At 29.6% G+C, this 17120-nt stretch overlaps 3 protein-coding genes across 3 annotated transcripts; all 3 read left to right on the forward strand.

Annotated features, from left to right (window-relative positions):
- Window positions 1–2353: 2353 nt before the first annotated feature.
- Window positions 2354–2873, forward strand: LOC107908679 (auxin-responsive protein SAUR23). Its single transcript, XM_016835918.2, has one exon. The coding sequence runs from the start codon at window positions 2472–2474 to the stop codon at window positions 2754–2756; it is 285 nt and encodes a 94-aa protein (XP_016691407.1). The 5' UTR covers window positions 2354–2471; the 3' UTR covers window positions 2757–2873.
- A 1348-nt stretch (window positions 2874–4221) lies between these two features.
- On the forward strand, window positions 4222–4719 carry LOC107908156 (auxin-responsive protein SAUR23). Its single transcript, XM_016835411.2, has one exon. It carries the CDS (start codon window positions 4257–4259, stop codon window positions 4569–4571), a length of 315 nt encoding a protein of 104 aa, XP_016690900.1. The 5' UTR covers window positions 4222–4256; the 3' UTR covers window positions 4572–4719.
- A 6669-nt stretch (window positions 4720–11388) lies between these two features.
- On the forward strand, window positions 11389–14835 carry LOC107908678 (uncharacterized). Its single transcript, XM_041089270.1, has 5 exons — window positions 11389–11924; window positions 13004–13306; window positions 13412–13630; window positions 13720–13848; window positions 14318–14835. Exons 1-5 carry the CDS (start codon window positions 11676–11678, stop codon window positions 14522–14524), a joined length of 1107 nt encoding a protein of 368 aa, XP_040945204.1. The 5' UTR covers window positions 11389–11675; the 3' UTR covers window positions 14525–14835.
- The last annotated feature ends 2285 nt before the right edge of the window (window positions 14836–17120 follow it).

A 17120-nucleotide genomic window follows, 5' to 3' on the forward strand; every position in this document is an offset into this window, starting at 1 on the left:
ACAAATTTTGCAAAGTACAAGGATTAATTGTGGAATTTAACCAATTTTTATAGACAGTAAGTCGAATATAAATGATAATCGCTAACCAACGTTTGGAGTGAGCATGTTTGATTGGACGTAGGAGCTGCTGGGTGCTACTGCACAACTGGCTCGGTCCAACTTTTTAGATTTGTAGATAAGATATAAATTGAAGTTGGGCAATACATGGCTCCAAAAAGGGGTTGAGCAAAGCCATGTGATTCATTACTACAGTGGGTCCTCTAAGAACTCACATTTGCTGATTTGATTAGATTTCGAATTGATATGAAATTGAAATGAGTTAAATAAATAACTCGAGATTATATGAACTTGAAGTCATCAGAACATACAATAAAATGAATTCTGTAAAGACTTAAGCCTCAATCTCGAATGACCCAAATCTAAAGTAATTCAGATTCAATATGATCTGAACCCCAAATTTTTAAAACATAAAATTGACTTAAACTTGAGATTGACCCTAATTGAAATCACTAAAAAATCTACCATCCAATGATCGAAATATAAAATACCCAAACTTAAAGTGAGCTGAACAAATAACTCGAAATAACTTAAACCTGAACAAATAATCAGAATCTAAAATGATTTGAACCTAAAATAGTTTAACCTTAAAAACTCAAAATCTCAATTTTGAATAATCCAAATCCAAAATAACTCAAACCCAAAATAATCCAAACTTAAAACATTCAAACGCCAAAATCACCTAAAAAATTCTAAATAAAAAATCAAATCAATCAACTCATCCTATACATCTTAGTCAACGAGTTAATCTAATAACTCAAAGCCGGGCTTTCGTGGATATTGAAAACTGTGGTACTACCAATCATTAAAAAAATATATCTATAAATACAGCCATTTTATCTCTTTAGCTTTCCATGTTCTTATCCAAAAAGCACACTAGAGACGACATTAAATGGGTGCTCGTTTACCGTGGATGATCTCCGGCGCCAAGCAAATTCTCAAGCTTCAATCTTTTATTACACGAGAAAAGGCCGATATTGTCCCGAAAGGCCACGTCGCGGTTTATGTTGGGGAGACACCAAGGAAAAGGTTCGTAGTTCCAATCATGGTATTGAACCATCATTCAAGGACTTGTTGAAGCGAGCCGAGGAAGAGTTCAGGTTTGATCACCCGATGGGTGGTTTGACAATTCCTTGCCGAGAAGATGCCTTTGTTAACAATCATAAATTCTGAAAAAGATCAGATTATATCAAATCAAAATATAGAGACTAAAATTTAAATCTAAGCAAATGGACCCCTAAGCCAAAAAAAACCCATACCCAAAAGAGTGCTTCCTAATCTAAATTGAATGATTAATATTTAAAATTCCTATTACGAAATTTACAATAAAACATTAATAAGAGTCCGTTTATTTATCTGTAAAAGGTTTAACGAAAAACAATATTTTTCCCATGTTTGTTTGGTGGAAAACGAATTCGCACAGTAAATCATTATTCAAAACATGAGAAAATGAGGCTTTTTTTTAATAAAATGTCTTACCCTTTTTTTCGATAAAACATTTTTCAATCTTTCTCTTCTTCATATCCCGAACAAAGAAAAACCCTCTTCCCCTTCCCCTTCCCCCTTCGTTGTGACCTCGATCCAGTGCTTGCCGCCATCCAGCAACAATTCTCAACACCAGTCGCCGGTATTCATCTTTGATCTTTCCCCTTTCCACCTTTCTTTGCCGAAATCTGCACTGCACCAGTCAACAAACAAACTAGAAAATTCACCACCACTCTCCCAGCCTCATCTTCTCTTCCTCCCATTTTACCCTTCCCTCCGCCTAATTTGGAGTAGAAGTGGAGATTTCTTTGTTTTCATTAGTTTTCTATGCTTTCTTGCATCTGTTCCGAAATTAAAACTAGAAGTAATTCAATATAAAGCACAACCGATTGAAAATCGAAATGTATACATGACATTTGCATATTGTAAAATTTAAACCTATAATAATTTGAAAGAAATTATATACATGACATTTGCACATAATAAAACTCGAACATAAGCTATAAAACCCGCAAACCTCAATTTCACTAAGACAACCAAATCATCAATGGCTTACACGATGTTATATGACGTATTTGATGAGATTGTTGAGATAGCAATGGGGTTGCACACACATGATTGTTGATTTTTTTTTTAAATAAAAAATTATCATTCAAAAACAACCGCATCACATGAACAACCTGCAAATTGACCATCCATTGATCTCTTTTGGGTCTTTAATTGTTAATTAAGATTTATAAATAGTTGATCTAATAAGGCAACCTCATGTGATTCTTGCAAGAGGTGGGTCCATATTTTGATTATTTTATTAGAACCCTTGCCTATAAATATAAAGCAAACCCCAACAAGCTTTTCCAATTGCAAGACACACTTTCATCAAGTTAATACTGTTTTTAGTGTGTGCTTTTTTCTTTAATTTCATTTCATATATGGGTATTCATTTACCTTCAATGATCCTCAATGCCAAACAAGTTCTTAAGTTTCAATCAAGGAACCAATTACATGTGCCCAAAGGCCACATTGCTGTTTATGTTGGAGAAACGAAGAAGACAAGGTTTGCGGTTCCAATTTCATACTTGAACCATCCTTGTTTTCTAGATTTGCTCGGTCAGGCCGAGGAAGAGTTCGGGTTCAATCACCCGATGGGCGGTCTTACAATCCCGTGTGACAAAGATGCCTTTATCGATCTCACTTCTCGGTTGCATTGTTGCTGAAATATGAGGACCATGAATGCTTAGTTTAAGCCAGATTTTAGAAGTTTTTAGTTGATTTTAGTTTCTTCTGCTCCTTTGTAGGATGTAAGAAATGTAAATGTAGATAGCTTTAGTTTCATTAACATAACTTGTTATGAAATGATAATGAAATTTTTGGTTTTGTGAATTTTCGATGTTGGTTTTTTTTTTTTAAATAAGATTAATAATCAAATTTTGAAATGATTAAAATTCAAAATAACTCAAATTGAAAATGATCCGAACAAATAAATTGAAATGACAAGAACTTAAAAGGATCCAACTTGAAAAACTCGATTAACAAACTTAAATGGCCTAAACTCAAAATGACTCGACTAAAGATAACTTAAAATTCAAAATAATTAAAAAAAGTTTAAAATTTGAATTTACCCTAAACTATTCATAATACATCTCATTATAGGTTCTAGTCATATTTGTTTTTGTTTTTTTACACATTGCTTACCCAAAATCAGGAGGATAATGCACTTCAACTTACTCGAAGTAACCCACGTCTTCCTACATAGACAACAATACACATACCAATTAAGTTAAGATTCAATCGGCAAATTTAAATTTCTTAAAATAAAAATAAAGTACTAAATTACAAATGTAGAAAGAATATAATCTTTAGAGCATATTTGATTTGTATATTTATCTCTATAATTATAAAAGGAATATTCTCCAAGTATTTTGGGCATGTTCTTCATATCAGTTGCTCTAGATCCGAGAATCCATTGAGATTCATGTTTTACTTTTTTTTTTTTCAAAAATAAAATCATGGCAAGTTGGTAGTTAGGGAAGTTTGGTTAGGTTTTTGAAAATTTTTGAATAATATACATTATCATCTTATTTATGAGTTAGAGGACTACAAGTAGTTTTAGGCATTGAGGTAAAAAAAATTAAGTAAAGAAACCAAAGTCGTTATTAAGTGCTGTCTAATCCAAATTGAGTTATCGGTAAGATCTAAAAATCGAAATACGTCCAAACAAGACTCATACATTATAATACTTACTCCCATAATAAATTTAAAAAAAATATTCATACATAACATTTGCAGATAATAAAACTCAAATATAGACCATTAAAATTTTCGAAACATAACCAAAATCATCAATGGCTTACACAATGTTATATTACGTATTTGATGAGATCGTAGAGAAAGCAATGGGGGTTGCACTCACATGAATGTTGATGTTATTCAAAATTATCATTCAAAAACAACCTCATCACATTAACAACATGCAAAATTGACCATCTATTGTACCCCTTGGGTCTTTAATTGTTAATTAAGATTTATAAATAGTTGATCTAATAAGGCAGACCCCATGTGATTCTTCCAAAACGTGGGTCCATATTTGATTATTTCTATGTTGAAAATTTTCCAATTTCATCCCAAGACTTAAACACTTGCCTATAAATACAAACACCACCCAACAAGCTTTTCCAATTACAAAATACACTTTCATCAACCTTCAAAAATCAAATATGGGTATCCATTTACCTTCAATGATCCTTCATGCCAAGCAAGTTCTTAAGTTCCAATCAAGGAACCAGCTACATGTGCCCAAAGGCCACATTGCAGTTTATGTTGGAGAAATGAAGAAGACAAGGTTTGTGGTTCCTATTTCATACTTGAACCACCCTTGTTTTCTAGATTTGCTCGGTCGGGCCGAGGAAGAGTTCGGGTTCAATCACCCAATCGGCGGTCTTACGATCCCGTGTGACGAAGGTGCCTTTATCGATCTCACTTCTCGGTTGCATGGCTGCTCAAGTATGAAAACCAAAACCATAAATGCTTAAGTTAATTAACCAGATTTCAGATTATTTTTATTTCTAGGATGTAAGAAATGTAAAATGTAGATAGCTTATTGGCAATTAACATACAGTATTGTTTGAAATTATAATGAAAATTGTTGGCTTGTGAATCATATACATAACTCTCTTCAATATTGGTTCTTGAGTTTGTGAATGTTTGCTTTCCATTGTTCCTATCATGTATGATTGATTGATGAAGATGCAAACATGTAAATTTCGACCCAAACGTGGCATTAGAATTTTGGGATTTAATTAAAAAATTTAAAAAAATTGGAGTTTAATGAGAATTTTCAGAAAAAGGGGTCTAGTTAAAATTTTTAAGGAAATTAATGAAAATTGTCAAAAAAATTTAGAGGGCTTAATTAAAATTTTTAAAAAAATGAGAGATTTAAGTAAATTTTTAAAAATTTTGAATGGCTTAGTGACAAATTTTCAATTTTTTTAGGGTGGCTTATCAATGTGACTCAATTAATTTGAATCCAAACATAATCTAATCTTTTTACGCATAATGATTTATTTGGCTCAAATCATTTTCGCCATTCATTCAATATTTCATTTTTTTAAGCCTTAAATTTATTTTTTTGGAATCACCCAAAATAAATAAAAAAGTTAATGTTTTATTAATTTTGCTGACGTTACATACATGTGAATGACATTTTAGCATTTAATTAATTTTTTTTAAAAATTTAAAAATAAAAAATTATAAAAAACTATTTTTAAAAATTAAACATCATTAAAATTATTAAAAATATATATTAAATGTTAATGTGTCATCCACATGACAATTTATGTGTATTCTACATTAGCAAAGTTAACATACTTAATTTTTCCATCTATTTTAAGGATGATTTGACAAAAAATACAACTTAAAGGGCTAAAAGAGACAAAAAAATTAGATGTATGGTTAAAATAACTTTTTTATAAAGTTAAAGGACCAAAAAAAATTATTATGCTTTTTCTTATTATAAAAAAAAAAGACAACAACTCAAACCATACTTGAACCTAAAGTAATCTTAACTTAAAATGATTCCAACTTCAAATAATTCAAATAAAAATGGCCCCAATAAATATCTTAAAATGACATAAACTCGAAATCATTTGAATTAAAAAAAATTAAACTCAAAATTGATATAAAATTAAAATAATAATAATTAAGTTAAATTTAAACAATTTAAATTAACTCGAATTAAAACCAACATTATCAAATAATGCAAAAAAAGCTCAAATTCCACTTACGTCATACCCAAAAGCAGCGGGTCCAAAGGGTCAGCTTTTGCTGCGCAACATGCTACTCACATGGACATGCCCCTACTGCACGCCTATCAATACCCAATTGTCTATTTCACTGTTTAAAATAATAAAAATATTTTTAAAATTTTAATTATACAATATATATATCAAATTTATACATAAATTTTAGTTGAATGTGCAATTTAATGCATAGATTTTGGTTTGTTGCAATTATACACATGAAATTTGAATTGTAATTCGTATATAAACATAAAACTTTAATTTTGATTCAATACATACATTTATTTTCATATTGGATTGATATAATTGTTTATGTATGTAATATATCAACATAAAATGAGGTTAATTCGATAACATTGTTAGTGATTTGTGAAAATTGAATCAAATCTTTAAAATCGTATAAAATCAAAGTTCATGTATAATTTTTATATTTAACCCTTATAAAAATATTATATATTTTTGTAAATTATCTTTTTACATATTTTTATTTTTGAATGGTAAAACAGATTGAACCAAATGGACTCGAGGTTGAAAATACTAAATTTAAATCCAACTCAAAACAAGTCCAACCGACATGAACACCTTTATTGAAAAATGTAACTTTCCCTCGTGAAGTATTGTAGAGATTATAAATATAAATTTTGAAGAAGTATTGTAGACATCCCTATTGAACAATAAAAAATATGTTTTCTTTTGCTCTCCTATTTTCTATTATTTTACTCTTTTTATTATTTATTTCATAACATGTTATCAACACGATTTTCCTCTAAACTTTCTTCTTTTTAAGTTATTTCATGTACCCACACAAAATTCTTTAAAAAAATCTTAATCCACCAACAGATTCAAACTTGCGTCACCTAAATTTTCAACATTGACTTTAACCGCGCAACCCCTTGAAGATTTATATGCATCTTAAATTGAGGATTTTAAAACTTAAACAAAGAATATATTGGAACCTTTAGAAGTCCACCTTACTAGGTCTGTTGCATTCGCCAATGCAAGTATTAAAATAGTTTAGAGGATATAATCATGGACGCGATAAGTGACATAACAATAATCACTAGAAGTGAAAACATAATAATAAAAGTTTTCAAGAAAATCCTTCAAAGGGTAGGTACAACTTATATTATCAATGTGATATGATAAGATCATTGGTCACATACCTATTGTATGTCCAAACATTTTTGTCCAATTATATTAATATTCTTTAAAGAAAATAATATATATATGTCTCCCTGACAATGTAACAATGAATACTATTTTTAAGATAAAAAGTATTTATTTTATTTGATATTGAAACAAACCAATATTGTTACAATATTTAGTACTACAAAATATGGTAGTGCAAAATTGGTACTGAAGCACATCAATATTGTTGTTATATTTGATAGTACAAAATCAGTTGAAAGCTCCAGAAAAACTAATATATCAATGCTAAGATTTTATTGATCAAACTTCATTATTTGGTCATTTATTTATTTGATTAGTTACTGACCGCCACCTGGTGTGCGTGCATTGGGGCTATGAATCAACAAAAATACAAACATTAATAAACTAGCGATGTACTGCAAGTGTGACAGGTCGAGTTGTAATATTTTTAATATTACAATAAAACACTCGAACATTCCAATGATCGAATCCAATAGAATTCGAGAGCTAAGTGATTCCTAATTGACGAAAAATTATAAAATGATCTATCTTGCACATGTATAGAAGGATCATGGTCAAAGTTTATTATAATTATTGTTGAAACTCTTGAAGAGATCAAAATATATTTTCCCAAAAATCTTCATTAGTCATGACTTCCAAAAGAATATCAAATATGTTTAAGTGATTATTTGAATAGTTAGTATTTAAGATTGAAATACGTAAAATATGAGATATTATCTGATTATGGTGTTGTCATAAGGGGAAGTAAATACGCTATATGTTTTTTTCCCTTAACCAAGGTTTTGTCCTACTAAATTTTCTTGATAAGGTTTTTAATGAGACAATATGTTATATATAGTATAGATATGTGTTTTTTTTCCTTCACTAGTAATTTTTTCCCACAAGGTTTTTAATTTTAACGAGACACAGGAGAGTGTTATGAATATTTTATCATTAAACAGATGTCCATCAAAATTAAAATAAAATTGATATACTTTAGAACTCCAAGATTAATTAGAAGTAGAGTTTTATTCTCATATTTATTATTCTTTTTATTATTTATTCCATAATAAACTCCAATTTTAATATATTTTTATTTATCAAATTACAAGATAAAAAAAATGGGTTTCTTTTTGTTTTATCAAAATTTTGGTGGATGATTAAAAATGATGAAAAAGTGTGGGAAAAAGAGAGGGGTTTTTGAGCAAAGCCATGTGAGCATCAAAACCAATTGAGATTGTAACATCAAATAATTATAATCACTTCAAAAAGATATTACTTATTTAATTTCACTTGAATCCACCATTTATACAAATTTATGATAATATTAATGTCAATTGAATCTACTATTTCTACGAATTTATGATGATATTAATGTCAATTGAGTAATTATTTAATCAACGATATACACATGAAAAAGTTATTACTCATTTAATTTCACTTGAATCCATAAATTTCACAAATTTATAATAATATTAATGTCAATTAAACAATTATTTAATAATGATAAATTCAATAATTTAAAGTAAAGTTAAAGAGAGAGAGAAAAAGGTTAATATGAATTTACCTCTTAAAATTAACTCAAACAATTTATACTAAAAATGGTTAAAATTAGAAAGACTAAAATCCAAAATTATTTGAGCATGTAATGCACCAAACTGAAAAAAACTTAAGTTTTAACTTTGAATTACATGAATTTAAAACTAATCCGAACCCAAAACAATATAAATCTAAAATATCCAAATACAACCGAAAATTCAAAACTAATCTAATTAAAATGACACAAAAAATTTAAAACCAACTCGATTCACCGATTGAACAATTTTTTAGTATGATTCAAATGGTTCAATCTTTTTCTTCAAATTGATACTTCAATCAATCCTCAATCCAATCAGTTGATCTGATCAAATAATATTATATCGTGTTGTATGTTATGTTTTATTTTGTTACGTATTATTGTGTTTGTATTGAGTAATATTTCATTTTAAAAAAACATATAAACTAATCCAATGTTTTTAATATTATATAGAATTAATCCCATCAAACTTTTTTAAAATATGATTTAAATGCTTAAAATATTTTAATTTAGTCATCAGAGCATTAACATATTGTATCAATTAAGCCATATTGTTAAACTTAATTGTTAGTTCGAACTTCGAACGTTAAAAATCGATTCAAATGTGACGTCGAACATATTTAAAACACACGAATAAAGTATAAATATATACCTATTACATAAACAATTTGATTCTAATGGGATAATAATAACAAAAGGATATAACCTTCTAAATTTCATCAACACAGTTTATTTCTTTAACATATCAAATTAAGCTATTCATACAATAAATAGACAAATATTCACAAAGTCAAATCTTAATTAATATTTAATATTTAAATTGACTAGTAATTGATAAAAAAATATGATAATTTACAATATTAATAAATGCTGATATACTATTTGGTACTTATATTTTGTTTTAATGTTCAATTTGATACCTGAGTGTTTTTTAGTCCAATTTGGTACTTGATTTTGGCTTCAATGTTCAGTTTGGAATTTGAATTTTTCGTTTCATATAAGTACTTAAATTTAACTTTAATGTTCAATTTGGTGTCTAAATTTATCTTTTGTCCCAATAAAAAATCTATAATTTTATTGGGTCACGTAATATTGTTTAATTTTGGCATCAAATTGAACGGTAAATCTAAATTTAAGTAATCAAATTGGGAAAAAAAATATTTTTTAAACTTCAATTAAATTATTATTTAAAATATGCAGGATAATTTATACAAAATTGTTGGTGATAAATGTCCTATTAAAAAAAAAACAGAGGGTAATTTTATACGCTGAATCCGTTTCCATTACATGTAAAGATAAAATTGAATAAATGTCTTACCATCAGGTGGTGGCCACGTAGCATTGATGGAGACAGGATACAGACTCCAATAAATCAAAAAGCTTAAGCGGAGTGGGGTCCACATATCCACGTGTCATCATCTTAGGTAGGGGCCGACAAAGCTCTAAAAGCAAAAGGTTGGGTCGAGCATTAGACTTTTTTGTGTGGTTCGCTCGCCTGTTCAGATATAAATGTAATATCTTGTTTCATTTTTTGGAGGCTCCCTAACCGCCCCACGTGTCTAATCTATAAATTTATTAAAAGGATTAAGTAAGAAAAATCGAAAAATAAATCCAAACGAGATATTTAGATAATTATTCGCAATCGAAACGAATTTTGTTTTATTTAATATATAATTAATTATAATTTTTATGAAATAAAAATAAATGTTTTATATTTAAAATAATAAAAATAACTTAAAAATTTTTGAAAAATATTTTAATCTTAAAAAATATTCAAAAATTATAAAATAAAATTTATTTTTCTAGAATAAATCTGAATATCGAAAACCAAAAATTAATATGGACAAATACCAAAAATATCACATTTGATTTTTTTTATTTGCTAATTTGAATTGAATTAATTATTTTAATTTATAATATAATAAAAAGATTTCAATTATTAATTTAGATTTTTATTTTAATAATTTAATTTATCTTTTTATATATGGCATTCTTGCTTTTGGATGAATGCCAAATTATTATTATTTAATTGAAAAATAATTATTTTGATAATCATAATACAAGAAATTATGGGTTAAAAGAATTTTCTAACGTCAATTTACTATTTTTTACCGTATTATTGATTTTATAAATAATAAAAACAACAAGTCTCGGATATAGTAGGAAGTCACATTCAATATTTTAATTAAATTAATGGTTGAATTGATCATGCCACTAAATTTTTGTTTAGACGATTCAACCACCAGTCTAATAATAATTAATTATTTAAAAAACATAAAAATTAAAAAAAATTAAGACCTCTTCAATCACTGATATTTTTTTATCTTGGTTTCTAAAATTTTATTGATTACAAGCGGTCAGTAGTGAAGTCAGAAAATTTGGGAAAGAATTAAATTGTATATTTTTACGATAATTTTATTATTTTAATAATATATATTTTTATAATTTTTAAAGAGTTAAATTAAAATTTTCTCATTTTGGGACAAAAGTATAATTTTATTATTAATAGTTTAAGATTTTATAAATTATAAAGGATTTAAATTAAAAATTTATACTATGCTTCGTCGCTGCAAGCTTTTGCTTCTAAGCTAGTTTAAATTTACATTCAAATCAATGTAGCAGCTGATTTTAAGTTTAATCAACTCAAATAATATTAATCAGGAAAAATTAAATTGAAATAATCAAAAAATAATATTATTAGAAATAATAATCACGAAATATAGAAGATTAATCTTCGTTAACCGGAAAAGAATGATTGTTTTCGTAATTAAAGTAACCCAAAAAGTTTGATTTTTCATGAAAATGAAACCAAACATGCCCTATCTTTTACTTACTTCGATTAAACCAAAACAAAAAACCGCACTTTCCCCATCTATATCTATTCTCTATATATATAACAAGCTAAACCCCAAATATCCAACTCGTGTCCCACTCACCCAAACTAGAACATTCAACTCGGTAACTCACTCACCTCCCCAAAAAACCCCCACTCCCATCATCACCTTTAACTCGTGTTCCACTCACGGGTCTACTCAATCTCTACTTAATACAAAAAACCCTACTCCTTTGGGCTAAATCACAAGACTCACAAGGAAACCAGTTGGGTGAATTTAATGGCGACAAACACATCCTCTTTAAAGAAGAAAAGTGAGCAAGTCCTAGACGGTTCGGATATAATGGAGTTGGTTGAAAACCAAGAGGTGTTCACTAGTTTCGTCGACCATAAGTTCAAAGAGCTTGATAAAGACAGTGATGGTCACCTCTCTGTGAAAGAATTACAACCTGCTGTGGCTGATATTGGTGCTGCTCTCGGTTTGCCTGCTCAAGGTTCTTCACCTGATTCTGACCATATTTACTCTGAGGTTTGTCACTTTTGTCTCTCTTTTAAATTTCCCATTTTCTTTTCTTCGTTTGTAGTCTGCTTCTTTTTCTTTTTTCAGCTTTAATAGCTTCGCATGTTCATGCCATAAGGCATAAAGGGGTTTGCATATGAACCCCTTCTATATCTGTTAGTCGTTTGCTTTGCCTTTGTGGACCGGTGTTCGGTTCGGTCCGGTCAAAATCTATTGTATGAGCTTGTAATTTTCAATTTCCAGAGGATTGAACCATAATGTTATGATTTTATTTTTTTGGGGGGGGACAAGTTGGGAATTATGTGAGGGGTTGGGATGAAACTAAAAGAATTAAAGGGACAAAATTATAATTTTTCCACTAGAAAAGGTTAAAAAAGATTAATTTTAAATTATTTATATTAGAGAAACACTAAAAATGCAATTATACCATTCAATAAAGGGATCATTGCCATTTCTAGCTTCTAGGTAGCTCGAGAGAACCAATTGTTCAACAGGGTCGGTGTTATGGTCGACTTTCTAGCTTTTTCCCCACTTGGTCTTTTATTTATTTTCCTTTGTGACGAATGGTGTGGAAGCTTTTTGCTGTCGTTTTGAAACTTTGCTGTTCATATAAGTCACTTAAGACAAAGTCAAGCTGCTCTTATATATGTAATAATTGTATATGTAAATATATATTTTTTGAGGGTCCAATTAAGTTAATTAAATGAACTCTTGTTAGTGGGGACCAAAATGAATATAATTCCTTCAATTTTGGACTAGAATTAACTTTTTTGCACACCTAACTTGCTAACCATTTGCAGATATAATTATAGTAATGTACACCAACAATGGAGCCATATTCCCATGCCTAAGGCTTTGGTCTAGGCAGGGGTGGGGTCAGTATCGAATTATAAATTTTTCGAGAAGTTAAAAATATAATTTCATAATTTTTGAAGGGATTAATAAATTTTTTTAATTTTTGAGGGGTCGAAGTGTAATTTATCAATTTATTTTTGAAGGCTTTGGTCTAGGCGGGGGTGGGCGTCTGATGGTTTCATCAGACCGGTAATGGGATATAGAAGCTGACATTAGGACATTTTTTTCCCCAGGTATTGAATGAATTCACTCAAGGGAAACAAGAAAAAGTGAGCAAGACCGAGTTTAAAGAGGTTGTTTCGGATATTCTATTAGGTATGGCGGCGGGTTTGAAGCGAGACCCTATCGTGATCCTCCGTATCGACGGTGAAGATCTTTTGGAGTTCATTAACGGTCCGAGTTATGAAGTGGAGATGTTGTCCGTATTTTCGCAGATTGTGTCGGATGATGCTGTACTACCGATGCGTGATTGCATCGTTCAGGCCTTGGAGAAACTTACGGTCGATCAAGGAATGCCGCCTTCTCCGGATTCTTGGGTAATCTAACTTTTTTTTCCACATGAATAGTTCAAATCTTCAATTTGTAATATATTAGGGAATTGTGTTTTCCCACTTGTTTGTGGCTTGTTTTTGGTTGCTTAGGTTACAAGTAACATAATCGAACCGGCTTTGCAATTGTGGGATGGCAACAATCAAGAGAAACTTGTTTCCCAAGAAACCTTCTTGGAAGAATTCAAGAAAGTTGCGGAACGTGTGGCTCAAAATCTCAAGGAACAACCCGTAATCGTCGCCCATAGTGAGAACACTTTCGATGGGAGCGGCATTAAAAGACTATTAACCAACAAGTTCGAACTAGACAAGGTAATATATGTTAAGACGTATGAAAGAAACGCAATCCTCTCGTGTTGCTACCGTTTCTAATCGATCCTTTCGTCTTTTTGTGATCGCAGTTGCTTAATACGGCTTTAGAAAATGTTCCGAAAGATCGTAATGGTAAAGTATCAAAGGAGTACTTGCGCGTCGTGCTAGACGTAGTGGCACCATCTGCCAGTTTACCTCCAATAGGTGCAGTTGAACAGGTAATGCAAATGAAAGTAAAAATACTATAGAGACCCTTATACTAGGTGTAATATTGCATTTTGTCCCCTTTACTCAAAAAATAGGCAAACTAGTTCTTGTACATTAGATCAAAGAGCAAACAGGTCCTTTCTACTAAATTTTTTTTATCTATTTTTACTGTTGAAAACTAGCATGATTGACAGAATAATTAAATAGTGACATGTGGCATGCCACGTGTGCCTCATGCTGGTGTACAAGGATCATTTTTTAACAGTAAAAGTACATAAAATTTTTAACAGAAGGACCAATTTACTTTTTAATCTAACGTATATAAACTAATTTGTCTATTTTTTAAGTTGATAGGGCAAAATATAATCAGACTCGACCTCCATAATACTTTTACATGCAAATGACATATATTACACGTACAATCTTCTACACAATGGACGTAGCTGTAAACTTAGCTAAAAGTTATCGTAATCTCTCCAGATCGACCAGGTCGTTGCCGATGCTTTTGACATGATAAACGCGGACGACGGGAAAGCGGTTAAAGAAGATGAGTTCAAGAAACTATTGACGGAGATCTTAGGAAGCGTCATGCTGCAGTTAGAAGGCAACCCGGTCTCGATTTCTTCGAATTCTGTCGTTCACGAGCCTCTCGCATCGTCCTCATCGTTACTGCAACCATCATCCTAGTTGCATATCACTAATATTAAGGGTGACAAAAGAAAAAAGGGACAATAAATTTTGGTTAATTTTAAGTTAAAAAACTCTTAGTAGCTTTTAAGTTGCATTATGTGCAGTTTCACTGGTTTGTATTGTCTAATGAAAATATATTACCATAATACATGCAAATACAGTACAAAATACAATATTTTCACTGGCTTTTTTAGTACCAAAGTGAAAAAAGAAACCCAGAAAATTGTGTGATAGACAAATGAAAACATCCTTTTGAGCTGTCTATGATTATCAGATTTTATATATAAAAAAACCCAGTTTTATTTTAATGTTTTTGGAATCCAACTAACCAATTCATTGGTTATCAATTTATTTAAATTAAATAAATTGATAAAAACATAAATCCAGTCAATCAATTTAACTATTGGTTAAATTGACTCGTTTTAGTTCATGGGATAAATTAGTTCTTTACATTGTTTCGAACTGATGTATAGTTTTTAATTTGATCTGGTTTTGTAAACACTAACTTTTTTGGAAATATGCTATAAAAGCATAGCACAACCACTAATTTTAGATCTAAATCGGTGGTTGAATCAGTCAAGCCATTGGTTCGTCAATCTAATCGATTTGATTAGAAAATATTAAAAATAAAATAAATCTAGTTCAACTGTCGACTCAACCGATTTTTTAGTCGATTTGTATTAGTTTCTGATTCAATCAATTTAATATAATTTTCTAGACTCATATCCCGATCAATTCACGATCTAACCGATTCGATTCAAACATCATTAAACATAACACTGCACGGATAAACCAGTTAGGTGCTTAGGCCTTAGGGTCTGCAATACTGATAACCTAAGTTACATAGCCCAAAGTGCAAGGGTTGAGTCAAGATCAATATATTAAAAATCGAATTGATGGTCGAATTAGTTAAATAGCCTCTTCCTAATTCGATTTTTAATCCAACAATAATTAAATAAACAATTAAAAATTTATAAATCAATTTATCACTAATTTTTTTCTCTTCAAATACTACATTATGACTGCTCTGGAATGACTTGGACTCGTCTAGTCTAGTTAAGATTTTATCCTGCTTCTTGTACCAAAAAAGAAAAAATTTCTTTTAATTTTCGCTTTTTACCGATTTCGAACGATTTTACTCATAGACTAATTTAATCTATTTATCCGAACCGATATCAAGTGAACAATAGCACAAAGAAACAAACACATTCAGAAAGTTGCCACAAATATGACCACATGTGGAAATATTGAAGGGTTTAAGTACAGAAACAAAGAGATTGATTGCTTTGCAATGTGGTCCATGTTCTGCTTCCCCTTTCACGCGTGAAATACATAAAACTATTGTCTTCCTTGTTCTTTCTTATTTCTACATAATTTGGATGGACGGGTTTTCTCTTCTCTCTCTCTAAATATGGCCTATTTTCTTAAAAGTAAAAAAGACGGCCTAAAAGACTAAATAAAAAAATCGGCATATATAGTTAATTTAACTTTATTAATTATTGGGTTTAAGTTTTATAAATATTGAAAACAATATTAAAAGAGATTTGTTTCAATTTAGATTACTCGATTTTAAATTTAATCAGAATTTCGGAACATCAAAATTTCGGGTCAAAAAGAATAAAGGTGAGGCTTTTAGGTTAATGTTTGAAAGTGAAGTTGTTTGTTAATGATAGTACATAACTTTACCAACTTTCACTTTCAAACATTCATTATTTGACTTTTTTTTTTAAATATTTTATGTTAATGTTAAAATTAATATTTACAAAAACCCAATCAAATAAGTCAAAAGTTAAAACTTGGGTTCAAGGGAAAATTCATAATGTATTTGATTAGTTTAATTATGATTTTAGTCTCTTCACCTGATACCATCGTGGTCAAAGTGATGACTTAAAATTATTTTTTTAAATGGTAAGAAAAGAAATTTGGAACAAGACTAAAATATTAGAAGAATTATTATTCTTCTGCACCTAACAGTATTGTTTGCTGCTTATCTTCTTTCACGATGTGTCTCACAAACAGTGGAGGCTTCTCGAGAATAATTAATCGACCAACATCACTACCAGTCAATAACCATGTTGCTCTCTCGCAATATGCATCGAAATCTCACTTGCCAATCATTTTTGCACCAAGTGTGAATCATTAGCAGGTTTTTTATATGTAAACTTATTATTGATTGAATATAAAGAATTGAATTTTCATTTCATCCTAATAATGTGACCAAATAATAGTTAAAAAGCGACTAATTTTTTATTTAGATCAAATTTCAAATTTCAACATAGTAAAGAGATTAATTTTGAAAAGCGATGATTCTCTCATATTCTAACATAGTAGACGTATTATGTCTAACAGTCCTTATATTGGTCAATAAGATTTTAGCTTCAATGACAATATTAAGGTGAGTCACACTGTATGAAAATGTGAGAATATAGGTGTTTATAGATCGGATTGTGCTAGATCTGAATCAGGCTAAATTTGAATCAGGCTAAAGCATAATATTAACATGCTTTATATTTGCTTATGTCCGGCACAATTCAAAATATGGTACTAAATTTTTTGCCCAAATCTGCTCATATTTTTTTTAAATTTTTTAAAA

This window comes from Gossypium hirsutum, chromosome D02, assembly GCF_007990345.1.
Source record: "Gossypium hirsutum isolate 1008001.06 chromosome D02, Gossypium_hirsutum_v2.1, whole genome shotgun sequence".
NCBI lineage: Eukaryota > Viridiplantae > Streptophyta > Magnoliopsida > Malvales > Malvaceae > Gossypium > Gossypium hirsutum.